The sequence below is a fragment of the Trichosurus vulpecula genome, chromosome 3 (genome assembly GCF_011100635.1).
Source record: "Trichosurus vulpecula isolate mTriVul1 chromosome 3, mTriVul1.pri, whole genome shotgun sequence".
In the NCBI taxonomy this organism is placed as follows: Eukaryota; Metazoa; Chordata; class Mammalia; order Diprotodontia; family Phalangeridae; genus Trichosurus; species Trichosurus vulpecula.
The window spans coordinates 183,045,492-183,071,092 of record NC_050575.1 but is presented as its reverse complement, the minus strand read 5'-3'; the positions used below and the strand labels follow the sequence as shown (position 1 = coordinate 183,071,092).

At 45.5% G+C, this 25,601-nt stretch overlaps 1 protein-coding gene across 1 annotated transcript in view; it reads right to left on the bottom strand.

Annotated features, from left to right (window-relative positions):
- The window catches only part of LAMA5 (laminin subunit alpha 5), a 95,243-nt gene that overhangs the window by 39,149 nt on the left and 30,493 nt on the right, over positions 1 to 25,601 (bottom strand). Inside the window, exons 5-27 of the mRNA XM_036749893.1 lie at positions 24,981 to 25,151; positions 24,269 to 24,366; positions 16,325 to 16,440; positions 15,529 to 15,647; positions 14,896 to 14,986; positions 14,443 to 14,577; positions 13,361 to 13,423; positions 12,737 to 12,877; positions 12,344 to 12,481; positions 11,605 to 11,739; positions 10,909 to 11,043; positions 10,526 to 10,663; positions 9,577 to 9,629; positions 9,347 to 9,436; positions 8,855 to 8,954; positions 5,929 to 5,981; positions 5,696 to 5,801; positions 4,726 to 4,825; positions 4,055 to 4,211; positions 3,329 to 3,467; positions 2,626 to 2,768; positions 2,413 to 2,519; positions 1,973 to 2,126 (exon numbers count right to left, since the gene is read on the bottom strand). Coding sequence (XP_036605788.1) covers positions 1,973 to 2,126; positions 2,413 to 2,519; positions 2,626 to 2,768; positions 3,329 to 3,467; positions 4,055 to 4,211; positions 4,726 to 4,825; positions 5,696 to 5,801; positions 5,929 to 5,981; positions 8,855 to 8,954; positions 9,347 to 9,436; positions 9,577 to 9,629; positions 10,526 to 10,663; positions 10,909 to 11,043; positions 11,605 to 11,739; positions 12,344 to 12,481; positions 12,737 to 12,877; positions 13,361 to 13,423; positions 14,443 to 14,577; positions 14,896 to 14,986; positions 15,529 to 15,647; positions 16,325 to 16,440; positions 24,269 to 24,366; positions 24,981 to 25,151 — 2,682 coding nt within the window. The remainder of the gene's footprint in view (positions 1 to 1,972; positions 2,127 to 2,412; positions 2,520 to 2,625; positions 2,769 to 3,328; positions 3,468 to 4,054; positions 4,212 to 4,725; positions 4,826 to 5,695; positions 5,802 to 5,928; positions 5,982 to 8,854; positions 8,955 to 9,346; positions 9,437 to 9,576; positions 9,630 to 10,525; positions 10,664 to 10,908; positions 11,044 to 11,604; positions 11,740 to 12,343; positions 12,482 to 12,736; positions 12,878 to 13,360; positions 13,424 to 14,442; positions 14,578 to 14,895; positions 14,987 to 15,528; positions 15,648 to 16,324; positions 16,441 to 24,268; positions 24,367 to 24,980; positions 25,152 to 25,601) is intronic.

The following is a 25,601-nucleotide window of genomic DNA, read 5'->3' as shown; positions in this document are numbered from 1 at the left end:
AGCTCTGTATATCATAGCTTTCCTTCATAATTTATATAACACCTCTCTAATATAATAACAATCTTTTCTAGACTTCAGAACTTGCATACACTTCAAGAATCTGTGATTTCATGTGTGGGGATAGTCCCTCCACTGATACAGATCTCAAGCTCTCCAGGAATTAGTAAATGGTCTTGGAGAACTGCTGTTGCCAGAAACTTCATTATGTGGCCAGCTTGTGGTTGATGAGCCTCTAGGCTTGTCCTCAGAAGGCCAGAAGAAGTCTATTGCTGGGAGCATACCTGAAGCCTTTCCAGCTTGCTGGTATTTGTGGATGGCACAGCCTTCAAGAACCCAAGGTCCCCTCCTCGCCACAATGTAGCAGCAGGGAAGGAGGAGTTGATCTATCTTTTTATGTAACACTTTTCAAACAGAACAGTACCCTGATTGTAGAAGAATCCAAGTGAGAGGTAGCTCAAAAAGCTACAGAAAAATATATGTATCACGTGGGAAAGGGGGAAAGGTAAATTGGCAGCAGCATATTACCAAGATGATCCATAAAGAACATTAACCAGATGGTAGATGAACAGAGAAAGAGGTGGGCTAGCCTTGCCAGCAACAATGGAGCCCGAGTGTACTGCCAAGATATTAAAAGAACCAGAGGAAGGCCTAGAGCACACTGGGTAGATCTTTTAGAAGGAATGTATGTGAAAACACTGGGCAAGAATTAGACAAGATGAGAAGATGTGGATGAGCTGCAACCTGCCCACATCCAAGATCTGTTTCCTAATTGTGTGACCATGGAGAAGTCGCTTTAATCTCTCTGAGCCTGTTTCTTCTTCTGTAAAGTAAGGATAATATTTGTACTACCCACTTCACAGTGGTGTGCTAAGGAAAGTACTTTAAAAATCTTAATGTGATATATAAACATAAGTTCTTGCCATTTGAACACCCCACCTATATAATACTAACTCCTTCATTTAGAGATCACCATTCTTAGAGACCAATAACCTGCCTTACAGCATGTCTCCTGTAATGGTACTGAGACACGTGCTTGTATAGGAATTTCCCCCTACAGTATCATTCCATCCAGGTGCCACACTTTGCATAGTGGCTCCAATATATACATCACAACTTTATCTAGAACCTCTTTTAGAATAAAAGCATCTTACACATACTATAAATGATTTGTTGTTATAACATGTTGTTCAGTCACATCCAACTCTTTGTTTCCCCATTTGATGGAGTTTTCTTGGCAAAGATACTGGAGCAGTTTGCTATTTGCTCCTCCAGCTCACTTTGCAGATGAGGAAACTGAGGCAAAAAGGGTTAAGTGACTTGTTCAGGGTCATACAGCTACTAAGTGTCTGAGGCCAGATCTGAACTCAGGAAGATGAGTCTTCCTGACTCCAAGCCCAGCAATCTATCCACTGTATCACCTAGCTGCTCTACTGTAAATGATTAAGCATTTTATAGTTTGAGTTTTTTTCAGAAAAAAAATCACATAGCAAAAACAACACATTTATATAAGACTTTTTACAAAGTACTTTCCTCATAACAACTCTATGAGGTAGGTAGTAAGTCTTATTACTCTCCTTTATAGAGAAAAAAAAAACAGCCTCAGAGAGGTTAAGAGATTTGCCCACGATCACACGGCTAATGAGTATCTGAGGCTGGATTCATACCCAAGTCTCCTCACTCCATCTCTCGCACTCCATTCACGGTATAATGCTGTCTTTTAGGAGAAGCATGAAAGAACATAAAGGCCATTTTCATCATCCTCACTTGGCCTCTAAGAGGCATATGACAGCACCTCCCAGAGATAAGATAAGATGACTAGCCCAAGGTCTCACAGAGGCAGTGGGAGATTTGGCTCCCTCCACCCTGGAGGCCCCAGTCAGGGTAGCCAGCTGAGCCTCATCTCTCACCCACCCAAGACCCTACTCTCTATCATTCTGCCCAGGGGGAGGAGCAGAGAGAACCAGGCACTCACATCATTGCCCCAGCAAGTGGCCAGCGGTGGGTGAGAGGAACTAGGCTGTTCCATCTGGCAAGCCTTGGGTAGACTATTGTCCAGGCGGCATATGGCATCAGTCCCGCTTGCAAAGGGGAAGCCATCTAGTGGGAGGTAGGTGTACAAGAGGCAGCTGGGGAAAGGAGAAGGAACACACACATTGGCAGTCCATCCCACTCTCCTTGCACAGCCCCTTTTCATTCTCTTGACAGACCAAGAGCCCAAGATAGGTCCTCTCTTGGTGCCAGAAATGGCTGTAGGCATCTTCAGCCTACTCCTAGATCCCAAAGCCCCCACCTCACCTGCTTTTCTCCCACTGCCTCTATGGGCATATACTGTGGGTTGACTATAATGTAGTTCTTTTCCTTTCTTTAAATGTTAAGATTTCAAGTTGAAGTTCAGGTAAGTCTGGTCCTTACTTATTCCTGACTTGCTCAGGTTTGGGGTTGTAGGTACAGGCCTCAGTCACCTTCACCTGCAGTATGGGGGCTTCATAGTATGCACTGGGAAGCAGGACCACATAATCCTAGGGAAGATGTAGAAGTCAATGTTAGAACAGCTAAGGTCACAGATCATACTGGATGCATCAGAGGGGCATGGGTGCCCCAAAGGATAAAATGCCAGGTCCTTACCAGTAGGACACCTTCAGCCTCAATAACCAGGGACCAGATACTGGGGTTCAGGACAAAGGGTTCCCCGTAGCTGTTCTGGGGCACAGTAAGAAACACGGGCTCTGTGCTGGGTGCAAATATGACCTGACGGGTCTGCTCTGTGCCTAGAATCAATGCGAGGAAGAGCACCGGTGAATATTCACATCCTCCAAGCTGTTTTTCCCATCTCCCTGGGATGGCTTCTTTGCTTTATGGTTACATGCCTAGCTTGCATTGCAGTCTCACTGGCTTTAGCCAGTCTGTGCCCTGCCCCCCAGAAGTAGACTTTCTTGGTGCATGCCCAGGACAGGGTGTGCGTGGGGTAGGTGCCCCACCAATGGCCAATGAGGTCATAAGCATTGAATTCCAGGGGATGAGGAAGAAAAGGGAAGGTGAGGAGGGCCAGAAGAAGAAGGTGAAAATAGGGAAGAGGAGAAGGCAGAGATGTGAAGGATAAAGCAGGTAATGGTACAGAGAGTTGGGGTTGCCTGAAAGGCAGCATGGAGTAGTGGAAAGTACACTGGCCTCTGTGTGAAGAAGACCTAAGCTTTAGTCCTGGCTCTGCTCTCTACTTTGGGGCTCACGAGTGAGGTTTTTCACCTCTTTGGGCTTCAGTTTCCTCCTTTGTGAAATGAAGGGGTTAGAATAAATGACCTCTGAGGTTGTAAGTAACTACCACACTTACAGTTGCTGCAGGTGTTAAACTTCCCTTCCTCAAGGACTGAAACCTTCCCATTCACACTCGTGGAACCCCGGTTGACATAGCGGAAAACAAGATGGAACAGATCAGGTGATGTAACATTGAGTTTCACCACTACTTTGGGCTATGAGGAGAGAAAGAAATAGGAAGGAAAGTGGGGGATATTTTAGTCACTCACCTGATCCAGTAATCCGACCCCAGACCCCAGAGAGCAGGTACTGCTTTTCCTGACATTTGAGATCTCACCATCACATCCTTGCACAGCTCTCCCCAGCCTGCAGCTTGAGTTCCATCTAGGCTTCACTCACCACTGTCTTTATCTCACCACCTATCAGATACTTAACCCTGTCTCCATATCTTTAATCACACCATTCCCTCTACTTGGAATGCCATACCCTCATCTCTAATCCAAACCATCTACAAAGCTTGGTTCATTCCACTTCGATCGGAAAGCTTTCCATAGCTAATCCAACTTACGATGCCATCTTTTCAAAATGTCTATTGTACATATAGCTCGAATCACATGCTTGGAGACATTTTATTATCCTCCTTTATAAATGTGTGTCTTGCTTCTCCAAAATGACTAGGAGATCCCTAAGTGTCTCCCCTCCCCCCACCCCCCCACCATTTCCCTCAAAGCACAGATGAGGGGAATGCCATAAAAATTTTTTCTATTGAAATAGGTGGGAATGAAGGAAGTGAGTGACCTACCTGAACAGGGGTCATCTGTGCGTAGCCCCTCCAGCTGAAATTCTCAAACTCCAAGGGGTTATAGCCAAAACGCACAGGCCGGCCATCAGGTGTGGATCCCTCCTCTAGCTCAAACCTGATGTGGTGCAAGTCTGGGAGATAATGGTCTCTTGCAGGCCTGGGTGAAGACAGAGTACACAGGTTCTACCTAGTTCACCTCTCAGACATAAGCACTGCCCAAACTGCCCAGGAAAGACAAAGGATTCATCTTGGGTTGTCGAAGTAAGGATTGTTTGGGGCTTGTGAGTACTTAGTTATCCATGCTAGTTGGAGCAACAAGGGTAAGAACAAACAATGACTGAATCTCATTTGCTTGCAGGAATAATGAGGAGAAGAATAGCAATGTCACATTTACATAGCACTTTAAATTCCACAAAATAGAATGGAAGTGTTATGATCCTTATTTTACAAATAAGGAAACTGAGGGTGGGAGGCAGTCATGATTTGCCTAGTCACATGGTCAGGAAGTATGAGAACAGAGACTTGAACCTGAGTCTTCTGATCTGTATGCCTCCCCTTTCCCTGTACCTTTGATACACAGGCCAGAGCTTTCAAAGGTACAAAGAACTGATGGAAAGCATGTGGCTGCTACCCTGCAGCCTCCATACCCAGGGGTTGGCCATGGCACTCACTCACTGCACGTGGACCCCTGTGTGTTGGGCCGGCATTGACAGGTCCCCGTCTGTGGCTCACAGCCCTGGGCCAGGGCTCCCCCAATATCACATTGACAGGCTGTGGAAAGGGAGGGAAGCACATGAGATATTCTTTGGATGCTAAAAAGGCTGGTGGTGCGAGGAGAAGGTACTACAAGATGGATGACCACTCCACTGCTCCAATTTGATTACCCATACCACTCCATCCCAGTCAGATCGATCTCTGCAGAGACTGGGCACATTCCCACCACCATGACTGTCCTCTTCATTCCCCATTCCTGGTACAACCAACCCTCTCTTCTCTGTATCTTCAAATCATACCCATTCTTCAGGATTCAGTTCAAGTCCTTGGCTCTTCCAAGAAGCCTGCCCTGAGTACTCTAGCCCAGGCTGATTTCCTATGGTCTTTGTGCTTTGAAAAACAGAATTCATCCCTGAATCACACCCAGCCCTGTATATTCTCTAATTGTGCTTGTCTGTGTGAATCTCATCTCCCCATCTAGACTGTGAGCTCCCCGAGGATGAAGAATGTGTAGTCTCCTGTCTCTCTCTCCTTCAGCATCCACCATAGAAGGGTAGTCAATAAACAGTGGCTTGCTGTCTGCAGAGGTAGTCCTGTAGTCTGGCACCATGAACAGAGCAATGGACTAGGACTCCTTAGACTTGGGTCCTGTTCCTGGCTCTGTCACTAATTTGCCATGTGACCTTTAGGAAGTGACTTCCCCTCTGAGTATCAGTTTCATCCTCTACAAAATGAAGGGGTTGGACTAGATGGTCCTTCTAGTTGTAACTGGTAAGAGTACTGCAATACAGAGCAAGAGGACTAGCAGCATGGCTATTTTGGGCTCCGCTGCATCCACTTGGTCAGTCGGAGTCCTCAAACCAGGTCTTTATCCTCCCTGAAGCTTCCTCTGGAAAGCCCTAAGCATCGGGTCTCAGGGACACTCACTCTGACAGCCGAAGTAATCTGCATGGTCTAGTCTGAAGTAGCCATCCTTGCAGGAGGTACACATCTGCCCACAGACGTTGGGTTTGCAGAAACACTGTCCGCTGCCCTGTGGATGGCAGCCCAAAGGTGAAATGAGGCACAAGATCTGCTGGTCCATGACATTCTCTGGAAGATGCCACCTAACTCTTGCTCTCTGCACAAACTTCTCATGCTCCAGGGCCCCAGACACTCACCTGTTGACATTCAGCCACTCCATTGATGGTACCCCGAGGGTCACAGCTACAGCCTGTTGGAAGAAGGGTTTGCCTGAGGTGAGAGGGAATAAGGCCAAGGCACAGCCCAGGAGATGATAAGGGGAGAAATACAGAAGGCCACAGACAACCCATCTTCCCAGCACAGTGCTGTGAAAGCCTAGAGGCAAATCACATAACCCAGCCCTAATTTCTGCTCAGTCCCATGGGTAAAAAACAAGATTAATGGATCTGAATTATTGGAGGGGAAGAGGAGACAAGAAAGAATTTCGTTCCTAGAATAATAATAGAGGATGGAGCCAATCCCAAATTCTCTGTTTTCACTTCTGCCCTTGAAATTCCTCCTCTGTATCCTTAAAGGGAAAGGATGTTCCCCTTTGCCATCCAGAGGAGAGGGAACAAGATGATGAGATGACTGGAAACTATGCAACGTATGGAGCGTTTGAAGGAATTAGAGATCTTTAAGGCCTCAAGAAGAGAAGATGACTTACCTGTCTTCAAAGTATTTGAAGTGCCAGCCATTTAGGGGATACAGGTGGAAATGAACATTTATGAAACACCTACTATGTGCTAGGCATTGTGCTAAGGAGTTTATATACATTATCTCATTTGATCCTTACAACCACCACATGAGGTTGGTGCTATTATTATCCCCATTTTACAATTCAGGAAACTGAGGAAGGTATAGGTTAAGTGATTTGTCCAAGGTCATACAGCTAGAAAGTATCTGAGGTTAGAATGGCCGAGCACTCTACACACTGCACTACCACCTGCCTCAACCCATGTGGAATAGGGGACAGACTTACTTTGTTTCACTCTAGAGTACAGAACAAGGACTAATGAATAGAATACACAGGCAAATTTAGGTTCCATACAAGCAAAAGTGGATGACCCATGAGAATTTCTTATCGGGGGCACAACTGCTTCTAAGAAAATATAGTTCTTGACTTGAGTTGGTCTTGACAGTTCTTTTGTCTGGGGTATAGGAGTCTGTCTTAGAGTTCTAGGAAAGCTATGACTTAAATCTGATTCAGGATTCTAAGATAGCAACTGCTCATTTGCATATATAGGAGCAAATGGAGAACACAGTCTATTTCAGTAACTTGCATATGAAGAATTGGAGAATTTTTAGACTAATGACTAGGAAATATGGACACCAGAACTGTCCTGTGATTATGGGACAAATATAGCTTACCTGTTTATAGTCAAGATGAGAATATGGTTACTAACTATAAGCTAAGATGGGATCATTCATAGAGAGGACCTAGCTGCTGACTCAAGAAAGGTTAGCAGAAAAAAATAGAGGGAGAGAAGTCAAAGCACAAACTTCAAAACTATATTAAAGAGAGACTATAGTGTTGCTCACTCACTCTCTCTCTCTCTCCACACCGCCCCCCCCCCCCCCACCTCTCCCTGTCCGTCTCCCTGTTGCTGGGCCAATTGGTTGGCCAAAGAAAGACTGGCGTATCCTATCCTGCCATCTGCTGCTCAGAATAGGAAGAGTTAGAAAGAAGATAACCTGCTCTCTGTAATTACTCGCTAAGAAGAATAAGACATAGAGAAACTATGCTTTGCTGCTAAGACGAAGAGAACTGAAGAAAAGACAGAAGATATTTCTCTGCACTGCCACCTGAAAGGCAGAGAAATAAAAGAATCCTCTAAAGAAGCAGAGTTGGAGAGGCTTTTTGCCAAATTCAGAATAAAGGTTATTGCCTTTTCCTACGACAGTATAACTCTACTGCAGCTGAAGTCATTGGCTCAGTTTAAAGCTGGAAATTAGGGATATTGCGGTTGCTATTGAGGAGTGAGTCCCAGATGAGTAGAGGTTCAATTTCAAAGGAGAGAATCTAGTGGTTCAACAAATCCAACTGAAACATAATGTCCAGTAAGGTGTTAGTCAAGCATAGCATGGGGTAGCTCCACTTAACCACAGAAACATCTGTTCAATACAGAAGCTATTCTCATCAAGGAAAGTTTTTGGAAAGTTCATGAGACAGTAAGAGGACATCTAAGTCCCCAGTTCCATAGTTGTGAGATGTCTCGGCCATTTCTGTTGCCTATGCACGTGCTTTAATGCCCTGGGACTTTAGCTGTGTTCCTAGTCTCTCCACAGATACTGTGTGTTTTGGTGGAAGAGTGTAAATGAGGCTTATGGGAGGGATGTTATGTAATCATTAGGTACTTGCTTTGCATTTTCAGTAAATGTTTTGGTTAAGATTGAGTGTTAATGGCTAATTTGTTAATGGGAATTGCACCAGTGGGGGCTTATGAGATAGTGTCAGTGGGGATAGTCACTGACAAGGGTCATCCCCTAGTACTAATTAGAGTTAAAGTAGTAGCTGCCTGGTCACCTCTCTGAGGAACCACTCACAGCTGCCAAACTGTGTACAAGTGAGAGTCAGAGTCAGTCCCAGTCCATGGAGAGAAAGAGCTGGGGGGAGTAAGTGGGATCTGTGTCATAGTTGGGCTAAATAAAGAAAAACTTCCTAACAATTGAAGTTAACCAAAAGTGAACTGTAAGTCATTGGAAGGTATAATTGAAAAAGCACTAGGGAAACTTCATGACTGCCTTATGAAGTAATGAGCTTCCTTTTATTACAAGTATTCAAAAGGAGACTGGCTGGCGACAAGGATGTTAGAGTGGGGATGTGGATTTTACCAAAGTACTGGCTAGACTGGACAATCTCTAAGGTTCCTTTCAGCTACGAGGCTGGTGTGCTTGAAGAGTGTACTATACGCACTAGCAGTTCTGGAAGACCAGCATTACCATTGGTCACTATGGCCAATGTGAGGGGGATGGAAAAGAGGCCAGGTGGAGGGAGACAGACAACATAGGTGGTAAACCCAGGCTCCAGAGCAGATTCTACTCTCCCTCCCCAACAACTGCTTGGCAGGCACAGAGACTTACTTCTGCAGCCGTAGGGATTAGCTGGGCTCAGGTTCCAATAGAGAGGCTTGCACCTATCACATCTTGGACCCTCCACATGAGCCCGGCACTCACAGGAACCCTGTGTTTTTGAGAAAGGAGGAGATAGAGAGTTAGCACTTGCATGCTCCACTCAAAACCACCAAGCCAAAATACTATCACCACTTCCTCTCAATTATCCTTATGCTAGCGTAGGGAGCTTTCATCCCACTGAGTTTCGATTATTTAAACCTGATATTCAGACAATATATTTTACTTTCCTAGTTATGTTGTGTTAAAATTATTAAAGTTTTTATTTCCTGAACCAAAATCAAAGAAGGATGGGGAAGAAGACTGGGATGGGAAGAGGGAAAAACCATCCTGATATTAATATTTTACTTTGGAAAATTCATGTGCAGATAATGAAGAATAGATAGGTCCTAGATGCTGCCTCTGAGACATGACTCTCAAATTATGGCAGTCTCAAAGTCTAACCCAGAGTTCTGATGAACCACCATTGAGAAGGTAGTGCTCCCCTTCTCCATTATAAGAATCGGCAAACAGCTGTCCAGGGAGGATCCTGCACTGTGGACACAGAGGAAGAGGAGCATAAAGAGGCCTTGGAATCAAGGTTGCCCAATACCTAGCCCTGGGTTCTCCCCACCCTGCCCCAGCCATATACAAATCCCCATCCTGTGCTGAGGTCAGAACACCAGTAAATTTACCTCAGAGAGAGAGGAGGTGGCTGAGGCCTGGCCAGCTGGATCACAGGAGCCAACTGTGAGGAGAGAAACAAAGGAAGAGTGTTCTCTGAAGCACAGGTGGGATGCCAGGGCCCCTGCAAGGAAGAAGGGTTTCTTCCTCTCCAACACTAATGATTCCTATCTTTGTCCTGGAAACCCAAATGACAACAGAGTCCTATGGTGCAAAGTGGGCTGTCTAGACCTGAGGGGTCAAACACATGGCCCTTCCCAAGTGTAGCTCAAAACAGTTTAAAATATAATTGGAAAATGTTAAACAAAATAAAAATACAGTAAAACACAGATAATATTAAATTTTAAAACTAAGTCAATACGCAACCTGTAGGGAGGTGGGCCATGGCCCATATCATGGAAGGTTTACTCTTTCAAGAAAAATATACATCCTGTTATCTCATCAAAGTGATTGAGGAACTCAGCAAACTGATTAGAGGCCCGTCTGGTCACGCCTCCAAAAATGCATGACATCTTATTTATTGGTTAATAGTGAATCCTGAGGGATACCTGCTAGGCAACCCATTGCTTAATTCATTTTGAAAATAATAAAATTATATTTCTCTTAAAATATCTTTTAAAAGACACAGTCTATAGGGATCCTTATGAATAGAACAGTGGCCCCTGTTTTCATTTGAGATCACTGGTCTAGACATGGGGTGTTTCAGGAATTGACAGCACATGTGTGTATACAAACAAGTGCGCTTCACTTTAGCCTACCCATGAAATAGCATCAGAGTCACACAACACGCACGTAGATTATATGAATATCCTTTACCAACCCTACATGAGAGCATACAGGCACACAAACATGTGCAAAACATATTACAATTTCCAGGTCAAACTAATGATCTCACACACACACACACACACAGAAACACATGACACCTAGGCTAATTCTGGGACCCAGTGGCAGACCTACCTTCACAGCGGGGGAACCCGTAGGTCCCGGGCACACATGCGTCACAGTGCAGACCGGTCACTCGTGGTCGGCAGCTGCACTGCCCAGTCTCAGGGTCACAGCTGATGTGGAGGGACCCAGCCTCAGAGCAGTGACAAGCTACAGTCAGAGAAAGGGACATGATCCGTCTCATTACCTTAGTGCAAGGCCCCCTCACACATACTCTCTGTCTGGAGACTAGCAGGGTAGGGCAGATGGGAGATGTTCCCATTTTACAGATGACAGTAGAGAATGAGATCCTGTTCTCCCTTCCCCTAGGGGTGGAGAGTAAGGGACCCTGGGTTACTGAGGAGGGAGGTCCTTGGGGAGTGGGAAGAAGGGTGAAGGGAAGGAGGACCACTCACGGATACAGTTGGGGAATCCAAAATAGCCAGGGGCACATTCCTGGCAGGTAGACCCGGCATAGCCAGCCCGACAGTGACACATTCCAGCCCCACTGCATAATTGGTCCAGCGAGCCTCGTGGGTCACAGGAACAAACTTAGGGAGGACATGAAGCATAGGATACGGACACAATGAGCTGGTGGATGGCTATATTTTGTTCCAAATTCCTCACTCTGGCTTTCAAGGCCCTTCATAGTCTGACCCCATCCATTCTTCCTTATGTCTACAAACAGGGCCTTCCATCTAAGAAGCACTTAATAGATGCTCATAGTATAAAAATACAGGCCCTTCCTCACGATGTTCCCCAAACACATTGTGTGTCTCCCTGTCTCTTGGATTTATCCCATACTTATCTCCCCCCACCTCCCATATACACATATACCTCTAATCCTCCACTAAACTGCCCATACTTCAAGGCATGGCCTCCTCCTCTGACTTCCTCCAGTCCTCTCTAATCCCCCTTTCTACATGCTACACACTCCTGCTACTAACCAGATACTATTTCATTTCTTTCTCAACACAGGTGAGTGTTGCTCCCTACAATTCCCTCAACCCCCCAGGATATTTTCCTGGCTCCCTGAATCCCCCCACCCCAAGCCCCCTGATTCCCCTAATCTTTGACCCTCCTGCTCCCAACTGAGCCTCAGTCCTGCTAACCTTGACACTGGGGGTAGGAGTGGTAGCCAGCTTGGCAGCGGTCACAGTGCAGCCCATCAAACTCGGGACGGCAGAAGCATCTCCCAGACTCATCACAGCCCTCAGGCAGGGTTCCTATAGGGCTACAGCCACATACTACAGGGGCAGAGGGGAATTGGTTACAGCCCTGCCTGAAAGACTGGGCCTCCCCAACTCTCTCTAGTCTCTGGGCCTTGAACTACTTCCCTCTCCCCAGTATGGCACCTCAGCCCCGTTGGTCTATGATCCCCAACTCCTGCTTCCTCCCTCCCAGACTTAGAAAAGGGAGTCCCAGGAATGGCCTCTAATATCCTTTAAATTTAAGAAGGCTGTGTTTGACATAGTTGTGTTAGTGGCTTAGGGGTAGAAACAGGCATAAGTGTTTCTCTGCGCCTACTTAACTATAAATCACTGGGAGGTATAATGGAAAGAGCATAGACCTGGAATCAGGAGCCCTAGGCTCACATGCCAGCTTTAAAACTAAACTTGTGAACTCAAAGCAGGTCAGTGACCAACCCGTACCTCCATTTTTTTTAATCTGCAAAATAGATGCAATAATACTCATACTTCTTGCCTCCCTAGGTTATTACTGGGAAGCTGTGCTAAAGAAATGTTAGCCAGGAGGACCATGATGTATGTTTGCTTATATGTGGATGTTGCATGTTTGGGTGTGGCTGCTGGTGTGCTATGTGCACGTGAAGTCTTGGGAGGGGCAACTTACATTGGCAGAGCGGATAGCTGAAGTAGCCAGGGGCACAGCGGTCACAGGCAGGGCCCTCGAAGCCAGTGCGGCACACACACTGCCCCGTCTCATTGTCACAATTGCTACCAGTCTGGCCAGGCCCGGAGCACTGGCAGGCTGGAGGAGGAGCAGAAAGTCTGAGTAAATAAAGGAACCTTCCAGACCCCAAGATCCACCCACGCACCTTCCCTTGGGGATGGGAGACCTCATGACTGGAAGACATTCCTCTCTCCAGGCCCCAGGGCCACATTTCTCCAACCCCAACCTACAATGGGCCCAACAGTCAGAGCCTCCCTCAGTGTCCCAGATTTGTCTTGTCCTGAGGGCAAGGGTGGAGAGCCCAGTGAGGGAACACTGAGCTTAGACACTCACGCAGGCAGCCTGGCCCATAGTAGCCTGGGGCACACTGCTCACAGTGTACACCCTGGAAGTTGGGTTTGCACACGCATTGGCCAATGTATGGGTCTTTCCGGCAGGCATTTCCCAAGGTCCCAGCTGCGCTGCAGTCACAGTCTGGGAGCAATAGGCAGTGAGTAGTGTTTGCACATAGCCTCTCCCGTCCCTCATCCCTCCCTGTCCCAATCCAACATGGCTCCAGCTCTCCACTGCCCCTGACAGTCTTTAACAGCCTCTCCAACGGGCCTTCCTTGAAAAATCCCACATGGACACCACCCAGCATGGCCCCAGAACTTCTGCCCATGCCTCTGTCCACATGTGTACAGTTTAAGTGGAAGCTGGGAGACCCCCAATGGCAGGGGCTATGTTTGCCCCTCAGGCTGGGAGCTCCCCAACAGCATGGCCATTTCCATACTCCTTCAGCCTAGGGACTCCCCAAGGACCAGGAGCTTCTAGGACAGAAGTGGACATAGGAATTATAGGGGTATATGGCGTTCTCTGGGCCCCAGTTCTATCTGTGGGGCTCTTTCCCAGAGGCAGAGGGAACTGAGCCTCATAAAAGGAAGGGGAGTGGGGGAATCACAAGTATTAGATACTTACTCACAATCTGTCCAGCTGGAAGCACCTGTGCCCCAGTGTCATTGTGGGAGAATGAGGGCACAGCTAAAGGAATGAAGGAGGGAAGAGACATCCTCAAGTCACACAGATGCCCCAGCTAGGTTTCTATCTCGCACTTCTTAGAAGCTGTTGGATATCCTTCCATCAACCTAACAGGCCTCACTCCCACCATAAAAAAAAAAAAGCATTCCCCTACCCTGGCCCTTTTTCCTTTGGAACCATTCTAATTTCACATCTAGACCTAGAGCCTCATAATCATATACAGACACTACCTACTTTTTCTAACTTGGGTACACAGTCCTCAATTTTCTACTCCCAGAAATCCAGCTCATCTCTAGCCCACCTCTCCTAGAAAGCCTTCCTGGATTTATTCTGACTACACACCAACCTATTACCATAGCCCCAGGCCCACAGATTTGCCAGTGGGTCAGCTGTGCTTTGGTGGTTTGGTTAATGGCTGCATTTGTGATTCCCATTCACATGGCAGTCCTGTCCCCTGGAGGCCTTAGTGAGTAAGAGGTTATATAAGGGGGGAACAAAACCAAGAAAGCTACTGAATATAATATATCCTGAATATAATGTTCCTGATTTCCTCCAAAGATTCAGGGATGGGAGGAGGACTTCACACAGACTTTTGTTCTCGGAAAGCCCATCATGTTTTAGTTTATAAAACCCTGGGACTATAAATAGCTGCTGGTTTGGGAGTAGATTTCAGCTCTCCCCCTAGCGATGTGACCTTAAGTCTCTTCACTTCCCAGGCCCTTGCTTTGTTCCTCTATAAAATGAGGAAGCTGGATTAGATGATCTTAAGACCCGTCCAGCTCTCACATAAGCTCAATCTAGATGAAATTCCAAATATACACAAGATTATCAATCAAGGGACAGTTATTTGCTTTATCAAAAGGATTCAGTCCAGGGGTCCTTTACATAGCAGCCCCAGAGTACATAAAATAGGACTTCAGATTTACTTCTCTTAGGTAAAGAAAGGCACACTTATAATTGAAACTTCAGGAACTGGCTTGCCCCCAACTTAACCCCTGCTTCCTCCAGGTCCTTATACTTACGATAGCAGTGGGGGAAATCTGTGAAGCCTTTGGCACATGCATCACATCGCTCCCCTGTGTAGTTGGGTTTGCAGTAGCAACGACCAGTCAGGTCCTCACATGTCCCATCTGTGAAGTCTGACTCACAATTGCAACCTGGAAACAGGGAATGGGACAGCTTAGAGGTAGCTAGAGTCCCAGACTCCCTCCCTCTCCCCCATGAAGCCTAGGGAAAGGAGAGACCCTTCACAGATCCAGGTTGGACTATCAAAAGAAGTAAGGATAGCCTCAGATCTACCACTGCATGACCTTGGGAACACCACTCTGGGTCTCAGTCTTCCATCTTGGGAAAATGAGAATACCCTCTGCCCCCAACCTTCTCAGGACTTCAGCGCACATAGGAGTAACCTTGATAGGAATTCTGGGGCAAGAGGCCCATCTCCCCTCCCACCTGCCAGTGTAGAGCCTACTTACGGTAGCAGACATAGGGGGAGTCAATGGGATGCTCAGGTGACCGATAATAACCAGGGATACAGCGCTCACAGTTGATGCCAGTTGTGTGGTGCTGGAGCAGGTGAGGGATGGAAGGAAGTGGGGAGATTGGAGCATGCTTTTTAGTTCAGATATCATGCCCTAGCCTGAGACCCTGAGGTCATACTACATATGATCCCACTTCTGAACAAAACTAGAACAATGAAGTCTTCCCCCTTCCAGCACTTAGCAACTTATACCTTACTCTCAATAAAAAGGCAGTCCCTTTCCTCCTGGGGACCTAGTGTAGCTATCCACTGGTCCCTACATATAGAACAGTAGAAAGAGCCCCCTGTTCTTGGCACCAGAAGACTTGAATTCAAATCTCAATTCTAACACTGTCAACCTCACAAGGCTGCTGTGAGGGAAAGAGCCTTGTAAACATTCAACAACAGTATAAATGTGAATTATTATGACTAGCTGTGTGACCACTGGCAAGTCAACGACCCTCATGGGACCTCAGTTTCCTCATCTATAAAACAGAGATAAGACTTTATCTCCTTACAAGGGGCAATGTGCTTATAAAGATGAATTACTGGTATGGTTAGGATACTTTGGCTGGTGGCATCAGTTTACCTGGCAGTCAATACAGACACCTCCACCTTCGTAGACGTTGTCCCGGTTCTTACTAGCTTTGTGCCGATCCACTTCTGGATCATAGTAACAGTCATGTGCATGCCCATGACAGTTACAGGCTACAGGAAAAAAAAATTGGCTGTATTATGACCCTGCACAACCTACCAGCCTCTTCCCATTCTGTGTCCCCTATCAACCTCTGAAGCCTCCCTTGTCATGCTCCAGGGCAGTCCTTCTAGGTGAGGTACACCTCTATCTACTACTTCAGGGCTGTCCAACTTCAGGTTTTTATTGAAACAACAGACACTATATTTTGGTTTGCCATTTTAGTGAGAGCTCTGTGGTAGCTTGGCTTCATTTACTAAAGCATTTATGTAAATTTCTATGCTTGTAGGCAGGCTGCATAAATTGCGCTGCGGGCTGCATGCAGCCTGCGGGCCACACTTTGGACAGCCCTGTACTACTTGATCACGAATTAGACACGGCAGCACAAAGTGGAGGACAGAGACCACAACGAAGAATCAGGACACCTGGTTTTGCCACTCCCAGGCTGTGTTACTTTAAGCAAATCACACCCTTACTTCAGGCCTTCATCTGCCCCTCTGACAAGTAGGATAAAAACACTGGTCTGAATGCCACTTAAGGATGATGGTAACAAAATCACCTCCTGAGGGCTGTGTGTGAGCACACCTATTTATAAGTCAGTATGTGCTTGCACTGAGAAGGCACAGAGTGCATGTGTACACACACACAGGTTGGTTCACGTCTATAAGCAGGGCAGGGTAGAGATACTCACACTGACACTCATTAGCACTGTCCATCGTGGCAGGTTTCCAGGGCAGTTGGTTAAAGCCAGGACAGCAGCGGTCACAGGCACCACCACAGGTGTTGTGCTGACAGGCACATTGGAGCCTGGAAAAGACAAGGGGATGGGGGTGGAGTTCAGGGCAAAAGAAAGGTGAAACACCGGCGAACGACCATGAGGGGCTCAGTGCTCAGGCAAGCAGGCAGGTGGCAGGAAATATCAACAGCTCCTATTTCACAGGTTCACAAAACTTAGAACTGGAAATAATTGTCTGGTCCAAGGTTTCCAAATTTTTTTTGTTTAAAGCACAGTATTCTTTGCCATGTGGAGCTATGGGTACACTGAACATTTATGCTGGTAACATTCTAAGAGAGTCAGGAGGGTGGTGCATGCACAGTAATCAGCAAAGTGTTGTCAAAAGAGAGAAGTCACTTGTCAATCAGCTGGACTCACTATGGACCCAGGTGGGTACTTCTCAGCTCCTTACAGAAGGAGTGAGGACTAAGCAGATGGGGTAAGTGCAGTCACTGGAGACAGCACATTCCCATGAGCAATGCCTAAATATATAGTCTCTCTAGCCAGTAATTCCTAAATTGAAAAATAGTCAAAGGGTATGAAAAGGCAGTTTTTGGAGGAAGAAATCCAAGTAATCAACAGCCATATGAAAAAATGCTCTAAATCACTAATAATAAAGGAATGCAAATTAAAACAACATTGAGTATGATTTCATACGGTCATCAGATGGCAAAGTTAGCAAAAAAGGAAAATGACAAACACCGCAGGGTTTGGGGGAAAACAGGTTCATTAATAAACTATTAGTGGAACTGTAAAGTAGTCTAGCCATTCTGGAAAGCAGTTTGGAACTACGTCCGATAAACTACTGAACTATGCATACATACTCTTGACCTAGCAGTACTGCTAGGAAAGAAGGAAGGAAAGAAGAAAAGGACTCATGTGGACAAAAATATTTCTAGCAGCTTTTTGTGGTGGCAAAGAACTGGAAACCGAAGGGGTGCCCATCAATTGGGGAATGGCTGCTATATGAAGGTGATGGAATACTACTGCGCTATAAGAAATGATGAAGGGGATGGTTTAAGGAAAACCTATGAAGGCTTGTACAAACTGATACAAAATGAAATCAGCAGAACCAGGAGAATAATTTATACACTGACAACAATACCATGAAGACAACTTTGAAAAACTTAGGCACTCTGATTAATCCCAATTACAGATGACTCATGATGAAACATGCTGCCCATCTCTAGACATAGAAGTGATAGACGCAAAGATACAGATTGAGAGGTCATTTTTGTTGTTGACATGGTCAATGTGGTAGTTTGTTTTGCTTGACTATACATACTTGTAATGAGTTTTAATTTTCTTGCTTTCTCAATGAGTCAGGGGGAAGAGGTGGAAGGGAGAGAATGTAGACTTGAAAATCATACAAAACTGATTTTAAGAAAAGAATCTCTCTCGAAACTGATCGCTACAAATTTATAATGACTAGGCTTGTCAAAATTATAATGACCAAAGAAGATATATAAGAATGCACCTTCTTCCTTTCTTTACAGAGATGAAGTATTATATATGGGTATGGAATACTTCATACAATGTCAGACTTGATTAATGTTTAAGTTTTGCTGAATTATTTTTTTTCTTTGTATTCTGTGTTATATGGGCTGGCTCTTTGGGAAGGGGAGTAAATACATTAGAAAATGTTATATAAAAACAAGTGACATCAATAAAAAAATTTAAATTTCTCTCTAATCAATTTAGTTTAGAAAAAAAAAATGAGTTCAGAAAAAAAACAGGCAGCAGGTCAGCCTAAAAAATCAACATCAAGTGAAAGAATGTGACCTCAGGCTTGAGAGTGGGGCTCAGAATCCATCCCTTATATACTCCACAACTAGCATACATGAGGGATGGATCAAGACTTGTCCTTCAGCCTACATATAGCAATTTCCCCTGCAACTTAAAGACATATTCTTGAGAAAAAGAGTGCCTAGCCACATGAAAAGCAAATGCCTCCAACATTAGCCTTCCCTAGGACTGATCCATAGGAGTCAGGAAGGTCATTAGACACCACATCCTAGATAAGGGTGAGACCAGACCCCTCTCCTTCTTGAACTCTTCTAGAAGACCAGCCTGAGACACAATGTTCAAGGGTTTATGTTCACCTACTCCCCCTCCCTAGAGAGTCCTCCCCCATTACTATGGATCCAAGCAATGAAACCCAAGCTTGGCTCTTGGTTTATACATCTGTAAAGCAGAAACCAAGAGGACAGCCCATTATCTCTAATCAGAGAGGTAACTGCTGATGATCCTGGACACTGAGAAGGAAGCTTCCCACTGCTCCTGACCCAAGGTGGTGGATCCTGCCTTAAGCTACAAGATAAGGTGTACAGAAAGTTATAGCCCCTTGGAACCTTCTTGTTACAGGCTAACCCCACTCAGCTTAGATTCTGCTCCTTCAAAGCCAACAGCTTCAGGGGGCTGAGCTTCTACATCTCCTAGTTTTGAATCTGAAAGCATCCTGCTGGGGATGGCAGGCAGCCAGAGTCCTGGGGAAAGACAGCCCCATAACATTGAGGCCAATACAGAGACAGCAATTCTGTTGGCCCTAGAGGGGGAAACCCACTCACTCAACAGGGCAGCTACAAGTTGATGAGGAACTGACACTCAGAATGTGAGCCAATGCTACCTGGCCTGGGGGTGGGAAGTATTTGGGTGTGGGGGGAGGAAGTATCAGTGGAAGATATTATAACCTTTACTAAATCTGAGGGTTAAATGAATCATCCATTTTAAAAAAAGCACCACCCACACTATAATGCGAGGAATTATCTTCTATAAACCTCCAGGATAAATTAACTGGTTGAATTATTATTTTGTGTTCTGGTTGAAGTAACTACTTTCACGTTGTGCATGAAGTAGGGTACAGCAAAAAAGAAGCGAGCAGGCAACTGGAAGACCCGATAATCCCAGCTGACCCACATACTAGTCAGGTGACCCAAAGCAAATTCCTGAGCCTCTTTAGGCCTCAGTTTCCTCACCTGTAAAATGAAAGAGTTGGATTAGATGATTTTTATGATACTTCTCAGCTTCAAGAGTCTATAATAGTTCTCTTTTTCTCCTCCTTGATTTAGTCCAATGAAGGAATGATGTCTAGTCAGCCAAGTGATTACATAGGAATGCGGACTGAGCAACCAAAGCTTGGCAGTAATCTGGAGGCTGCCTCATTGGCTGAGAATAATCTAGGACTGTAAATCAATGAATGAAGTTTGGGGGGTGAATTTCTAATGGGGAGGGGAAAACAGGATCATCATAAGGTGAACAGGATTTAAAAGGGACCTCAGACATCTTCTAGTCCAACTGTTTCATTTCATTTAAGAGGAAACTGAGGCCCAGAGAAGTAACCTAACCAAGACAACACAGAGACAGGATTATGAAATTCATAGATCTAAGACTCAAAACGGAACAACCCCCTCATTTTATAGATAAGGAAACGGAAGCTCCCAAATGGAAAGGGGCTTTCCCAGGGTCCTCCAGGTAGGGATTTGAACAGATATCCTCAGACTCCAAATCCAGGGCTCTTTCCACTGTACCACACTGCCTCTCCAGAGGGCAGCCTCAGGGGAATCTGAGAGTTTGAAGGAATCACTTCAATAATTCATAAGCACAAAGAAGGAGGAGCTTCAGGGTCTGAGATGGAATCATAAGATCATTGGATCATAGATCTAGGTATGGAAGACAAAGGAACTGGAAACCTTCATCTCGCACAAAATTTTCAAGTTATTTGTGTCCTTTGGACCTCAGTTTTCCAATCTGTAAAATAAGCTGGTTGTAGGTGCTTTTCAATGGTCCCGTTCGGTTCTAAATCCTATGATCTTACTTTTACAGAGCAGTGAACTGATAGAATGGAAATTCCTTGGGAGGTGTGCTATTTCTTTCTTGTCTTTATATTTCTAGCACCTAGCATAGTACCTGGCACACAGTAGGTGCTTAGTAAATATTTGTTGATTGAGTCCTAGCAAAGTTATGTGGTAGTGGTACACAGGCGTTCTGGAACATAAGACTGTATCATCCTTGGGGGATCGTGAAGAGCTCAAAGCCTTACCAGAGGGGAGCTCTTAGAGCTTCAGCCTACTTATATATCCCGTGACATTTAAAGGGTACAAAATTTTGACATGGTGCACACCATGCAGGCACTCCAACAGATGTCCCCCTCCAACCCATAAAGAAATATCCTTGGGCTCATTCTCTTAACCTGGAGAATCCCCTCTCCAGGATTTTTCCTTCCCTCCCTCCTTGGCCTAAAGACCAGCCTCTCGCTTATTCTTCCTGTTAGCTTCAAGCAAGAGAGTAACAATCCAGAGACTATCCAGCTCCCTGCATATTGCATTGGAGAGACAGTAGCTGGCAGCTTTCTGGTGATATAGAAAGAGCATGGGTCCACAAATCCAAGTTTGGATTAGATAATCTCCAAGGTCCCTTCCAATTCTGAAATGTAACCCCCTAAGCCACTATAGTAATAATCCTCCCTTCCACTCCAATAAATTTGTCTTAATTATTTGTATCATTTTCACATCACGAATTACAAAATTGCTTTAAGGAATCATTTCACACTGTTTACTCTGGGCCATGGTTGCCTCAGATGCTGAAATGGTTGATTATACCTGTAGAAGATGTGATGAGCTCCAGGCGCAGAGAAGATATGGAGCTTAGCTAGGCCTAGGAAATCTAGCTAAACTGAACAGTTTAGAAGTTAGCCCCCACCCAACTGGCTAGGTAGAAATCTTACACATGCACTTCTAATTACTTCATGCTGCCATATTGTTTCTAAACTGACAATTTTCTTTTTCCTTGTGAATGACTTGCTTAAGTCAAAGATGGCTAGGATGTAATAAGGGGAAGAGGAGGAGGTCCCAGAGTTGACTTGTGGCAGTGGCCAAGAGAAGGTGAAAAGGTTACTAGGGATAAGGTAAGAGATCTGAAAACATGGAATTCAAGCATGTCCAGGGGTCAAGAAGGTCAAGGGAATTCAGTGTCCTGGGCCAGTGATCAGAGGTCCAGAAATCTATAAAGGAGGAAAGCTCTGGGGTCAAGGACAAGGTTCCCCGAATCTGTTCCAAAGAGGAGCCAAGCATCTCCAGAAAAACTGAATGTAATCAGTAATCAGTGAGGCTCAGGGTCAGATTACACTCAAGTCATTCAACAAGGATTTATTAAACACTTACTATATGTCAGGCACTGCGCTGAGCACTGGGGACCCACAAAGGCAAAAGCAGACCCTACCCTCAATGAGCTTACATTTTGATGGGAAAGACAACATGTCAATAACTAGGTACATTCAAGATAGACAGATAGATAGACAGACAGACAGAAAAACAGATATAGCTATAGACGTTCAAGAATACATAGAAGGTAATAATCTCAAAGAGAAGGGAACTAGCATCTGGGATGACTGGGAGTCACCTTCCTGCAGAAGGTAAAACTTGAGCTAAGTTTTGAAGGAAGTCAAGAAAGTAAAGGGACAGAGCATTGCAGGCATGCGGGACAAAGAACACAAAAGCATGGAAACTGGAGGTGTGAATGTCCTATTTCAAGGAACAGCAAATTAACCAGTGTAGCTTGACTATAGGGTGTAAAAAGGTAGGAAGGGGCTAGGTTGCAAAAAACTTTAAATTTGTGCCCAAGCACACACACACACACACACACACAACAGTCATGAGTAGGTATGATTTGGATGGAGAAGGGAAGTATAATTTTCATATTAATCGATATGATATGTGTAATGAATACACTAATAATTTAATTTTCTCAAGAGCTGCCTCTCTGGTTTGGGAATCAGAGCTCACAATGCAGCTTAAATTGATTAATCAAAACTCTGACAATGCTTACAATCACTGGACCTTAAGTGAAGCGAATCAAAGATAGTAAAACCTATTCCCATCACAGGACTCTGGTTCTATACTCTAGGGGAAGTGGTCTCGATTCCCAAAGACTTGACTCCAAAACTATCGTGTTGTGGGATTTGTGGGTTTCTCATGGGAAACCACTAAATGATTGCTTGTAATCCACCTTTCCCTCTCCTTCCCCATTTGTGATTTAAGTATATAACCTGTGCTTTTACTTCAGCTAGGAAAACGTTCCTCATTCTGAAATTGGTTAATTAAACTTCTGGATTACTGGCACTCCCGTCTCTAGGCCTGCTTTGTGCAGCTCTGAGCATTCTCAGGTTAGAGACTGGCTCAGTAAAAAAAAAATCTGTTAACAGGATCCAGGTCTCTACTAACTCCAAGTCCAACACCCTCTCCAGAGCTCTGTCTCAATCATCTAGGACCTGATTATCTGGCATCTGCTGTATCCCTTTCTCCACTCCTCACCTCCCATTCCATATTTATACACTGCCACCAGTTGGGGAAGAGTAAGAAGTAGCTGGATCAAATAGGCAGAGTGGTTTTTGGATTATCTATGGGCACTACTCACTTACCAGATGCATAAACAACCAAGAATCAGCTGAGAAATTGTGAAAATTCTCCAGCCCTGGGTTGGCTCCCCAGGCACCAAGAATCAGCACTGGGAGCACTCAAGGACAGGCTGGTTTTAACCTTATGAGGCCATGAGCTCCGTATCTCTAGAGGACCCAAAACAGAAGCCAGGTACTTATAAGGGATGCTATAGGGAAGAATCCTGTATGGGCAGGATGTTATATTAGAAGCCTCTTCCAACTTTGAGATTCTTTGATCCTATGAGATTTCTTTGATTGAGAAACCAGGGGACTATTATAGTTCAGGATGCCTGGCCAGGATAAAGGCAAAGGCAGACAGTGGGACCTGGCTTCCTCCATGACTAGGGGAGCTAAGAGGAAGAAAAAGTCTGGGTTGGACTGAGACTGGAGGCTAAATAGGACCCAATTAGAAAACCCTGACTCTATCCAGACTGAGTACCTCTAACCTCACATTCTTAGCCCTGACATCAGTTCCTGATATCAGTAATAGGTTGTTTTCCCACCCACTCACCCCTCCCTAAAGCCCAGTTAGGACTTGGCCTTAATATCAAGAACTCTGCAGTCCTTCAGTTGATGCCCAGAATAAATCTGTGCCCATGATATAGAAACAGTCCCCCCACCCCCATGGCCATGACTGGCACATTCCAGCTGCTGAGACGTAACTGGAAACAGAGGCTGCCTGTGTAGGGGTCTAATTTGCCGGACATGGGCGTGGGTGGGAGCTTGTGCAGGCTTCATCTGTCCTGGCTCCAAGCCTCCTCAGATTGATTTCTGGAAGTCTGTGGTGGGAAGAGGCCACCTCAGTCTGAATGAGCGCCCTGCTTCCAGGGAGTCAGATTCCCAGATGTGGTCCCAGCCTGCTGTTCCCCCTTCCGATTTCCATTAGTTTTCCAAGCTCATCTCCCCAAACACATAAACACCCTAAATCCATGGAAAACAGACTCTGATAAGGACAGAACAGGCAGGGTGGGGACAAAACAGGAAGCAAAATGGGTGGGGAAAAATAGAGATTGTCTGACAGTTCAGACCAGCACTGAGGAAATGACTGATCCATCACATATGGACACTCAGTCATACACACAAACATTTATACAGATGCATAATGAGGGACAAACACACACCCACATATAAGACGCAAACACAATCACCCCATCCATAGGAAGGGAAGATCTGCAGTATACCAAACACTAGATACATTCTCATATTGGATTCTCCCAACAGACAAGTTAGTTAGGTTGAACAGACAGAATTAGTCCATTACACAGATGAGGGAAAATGAGGGGCTAAATGACTTGCCCACCGTCACAGGCTAAGGAGCTAAGATTTTTTCACTCCCAGTTCAGTGTTCTTCTGATTGCAAACACACTTGTGTACATATGTACTAGGAGTGGGAGAAAAGACTGAATATGACCTCAAGGTCTTCTTACCTGTAGGGGTTTGTGGGATCTTTGGCATCACAGACATCTGCGTGACCATTGCAGACACAGCGACCCCCAATGCTGATATCCTTGATGCTGTAGTAATACTGCAACAGTGGGACAAGTCAGCATCTCCCTTGTTGCCCTCCCATTCACCAAGCACCTTAGGCCTTTAGCAGAATTGAATGGCCAAGCTTATAAGAAGTAACTTCTCGAGGCTTGGTGGGGCTACAGTATTCTTGTTCAGACCAGGAATCCCGCAAAGACTAGTACAGGGGAGTACTCAGTGTGGGGCACTGACTGGCCTGTCAAAATTAGTCCTAGGTGGGGGTGTAGGAACCCTAAGCTTAAACACTGCTTTTACCATTGTCCTTGCTATATAACTTTGGTAAAAATTTCTCATCCTCTAGGCAACAGGCTTCCCAGAGAAGAGGTATTGAACTCAAGGCCTGTAGAACTCCCGAGTGCTGCCCAAACTATATTAAAATGCAATTGGGAAATATTTAACAAATAAAAATACAACATAGATAATGTTAATTTGAGATTTTCTAAGTCAACATGCAGCAACAGGGATCCATTTCAATTTGAGCTTGGCACATTGTCCTAGAGAATCCCAGCCAAGCATGAAACTGCAGACCAAGCATGTGGTCTCCCTCCTTGGGGGATAATATGAGCATCCTAATTTCCCTAAACGTCCCCAGACTATGGGTGGGAGGCTCACCCGGCGAGTGACAGTGGGGTCTCGTAGCGCCTTCCCCATTAGGTGGCCAAGAAGAGTATTGGTGCGTAGAAAACGAAGGCGGATGTTAGTGGCCTTGGTGAAATTCCGAAGGAGTGGGGAGTATGAAAAATTCATGGCCCCTGGACGCCCATTCACCAGAGATACCACAATCTGAAAGGAAAGTTCAAAAGTTGTAGGAAACAGAGCACCTGAAGCAGAGGTGGCCAACCATGCCCATCTGCATTCAACTCCATAGCTCCAAATGCTGCTGGTAGGCATGTATGCTCCTGGTAGGCATGTATGCTCCTGGGTGGGCATCTGCATGATTTCTGTCTCTCGTCAAGGAAGGGCAAGGTTACCTTTCCCCACTAAAACAAGGGCTCCCCTAAGAACAGGTTCTATTTTCTCCTCACCCCAAAGGCTGACACTGAGTTCTCAGACTAAGGGAACCCCAAGGGCTGGTGCTGTTTTCTTCAGGTCACAGATTCCCCAAGGACATATACCTCTCTCATACTATTTCCCATTGAGTAGGGTCCCCAAGAACAGGTGCTAAAATCTCTCTCAGGCTGGAGGTTCCCTCAAACAGAGGACTGTGCCTCTTCCTTCCACCTCTAGTAGAGA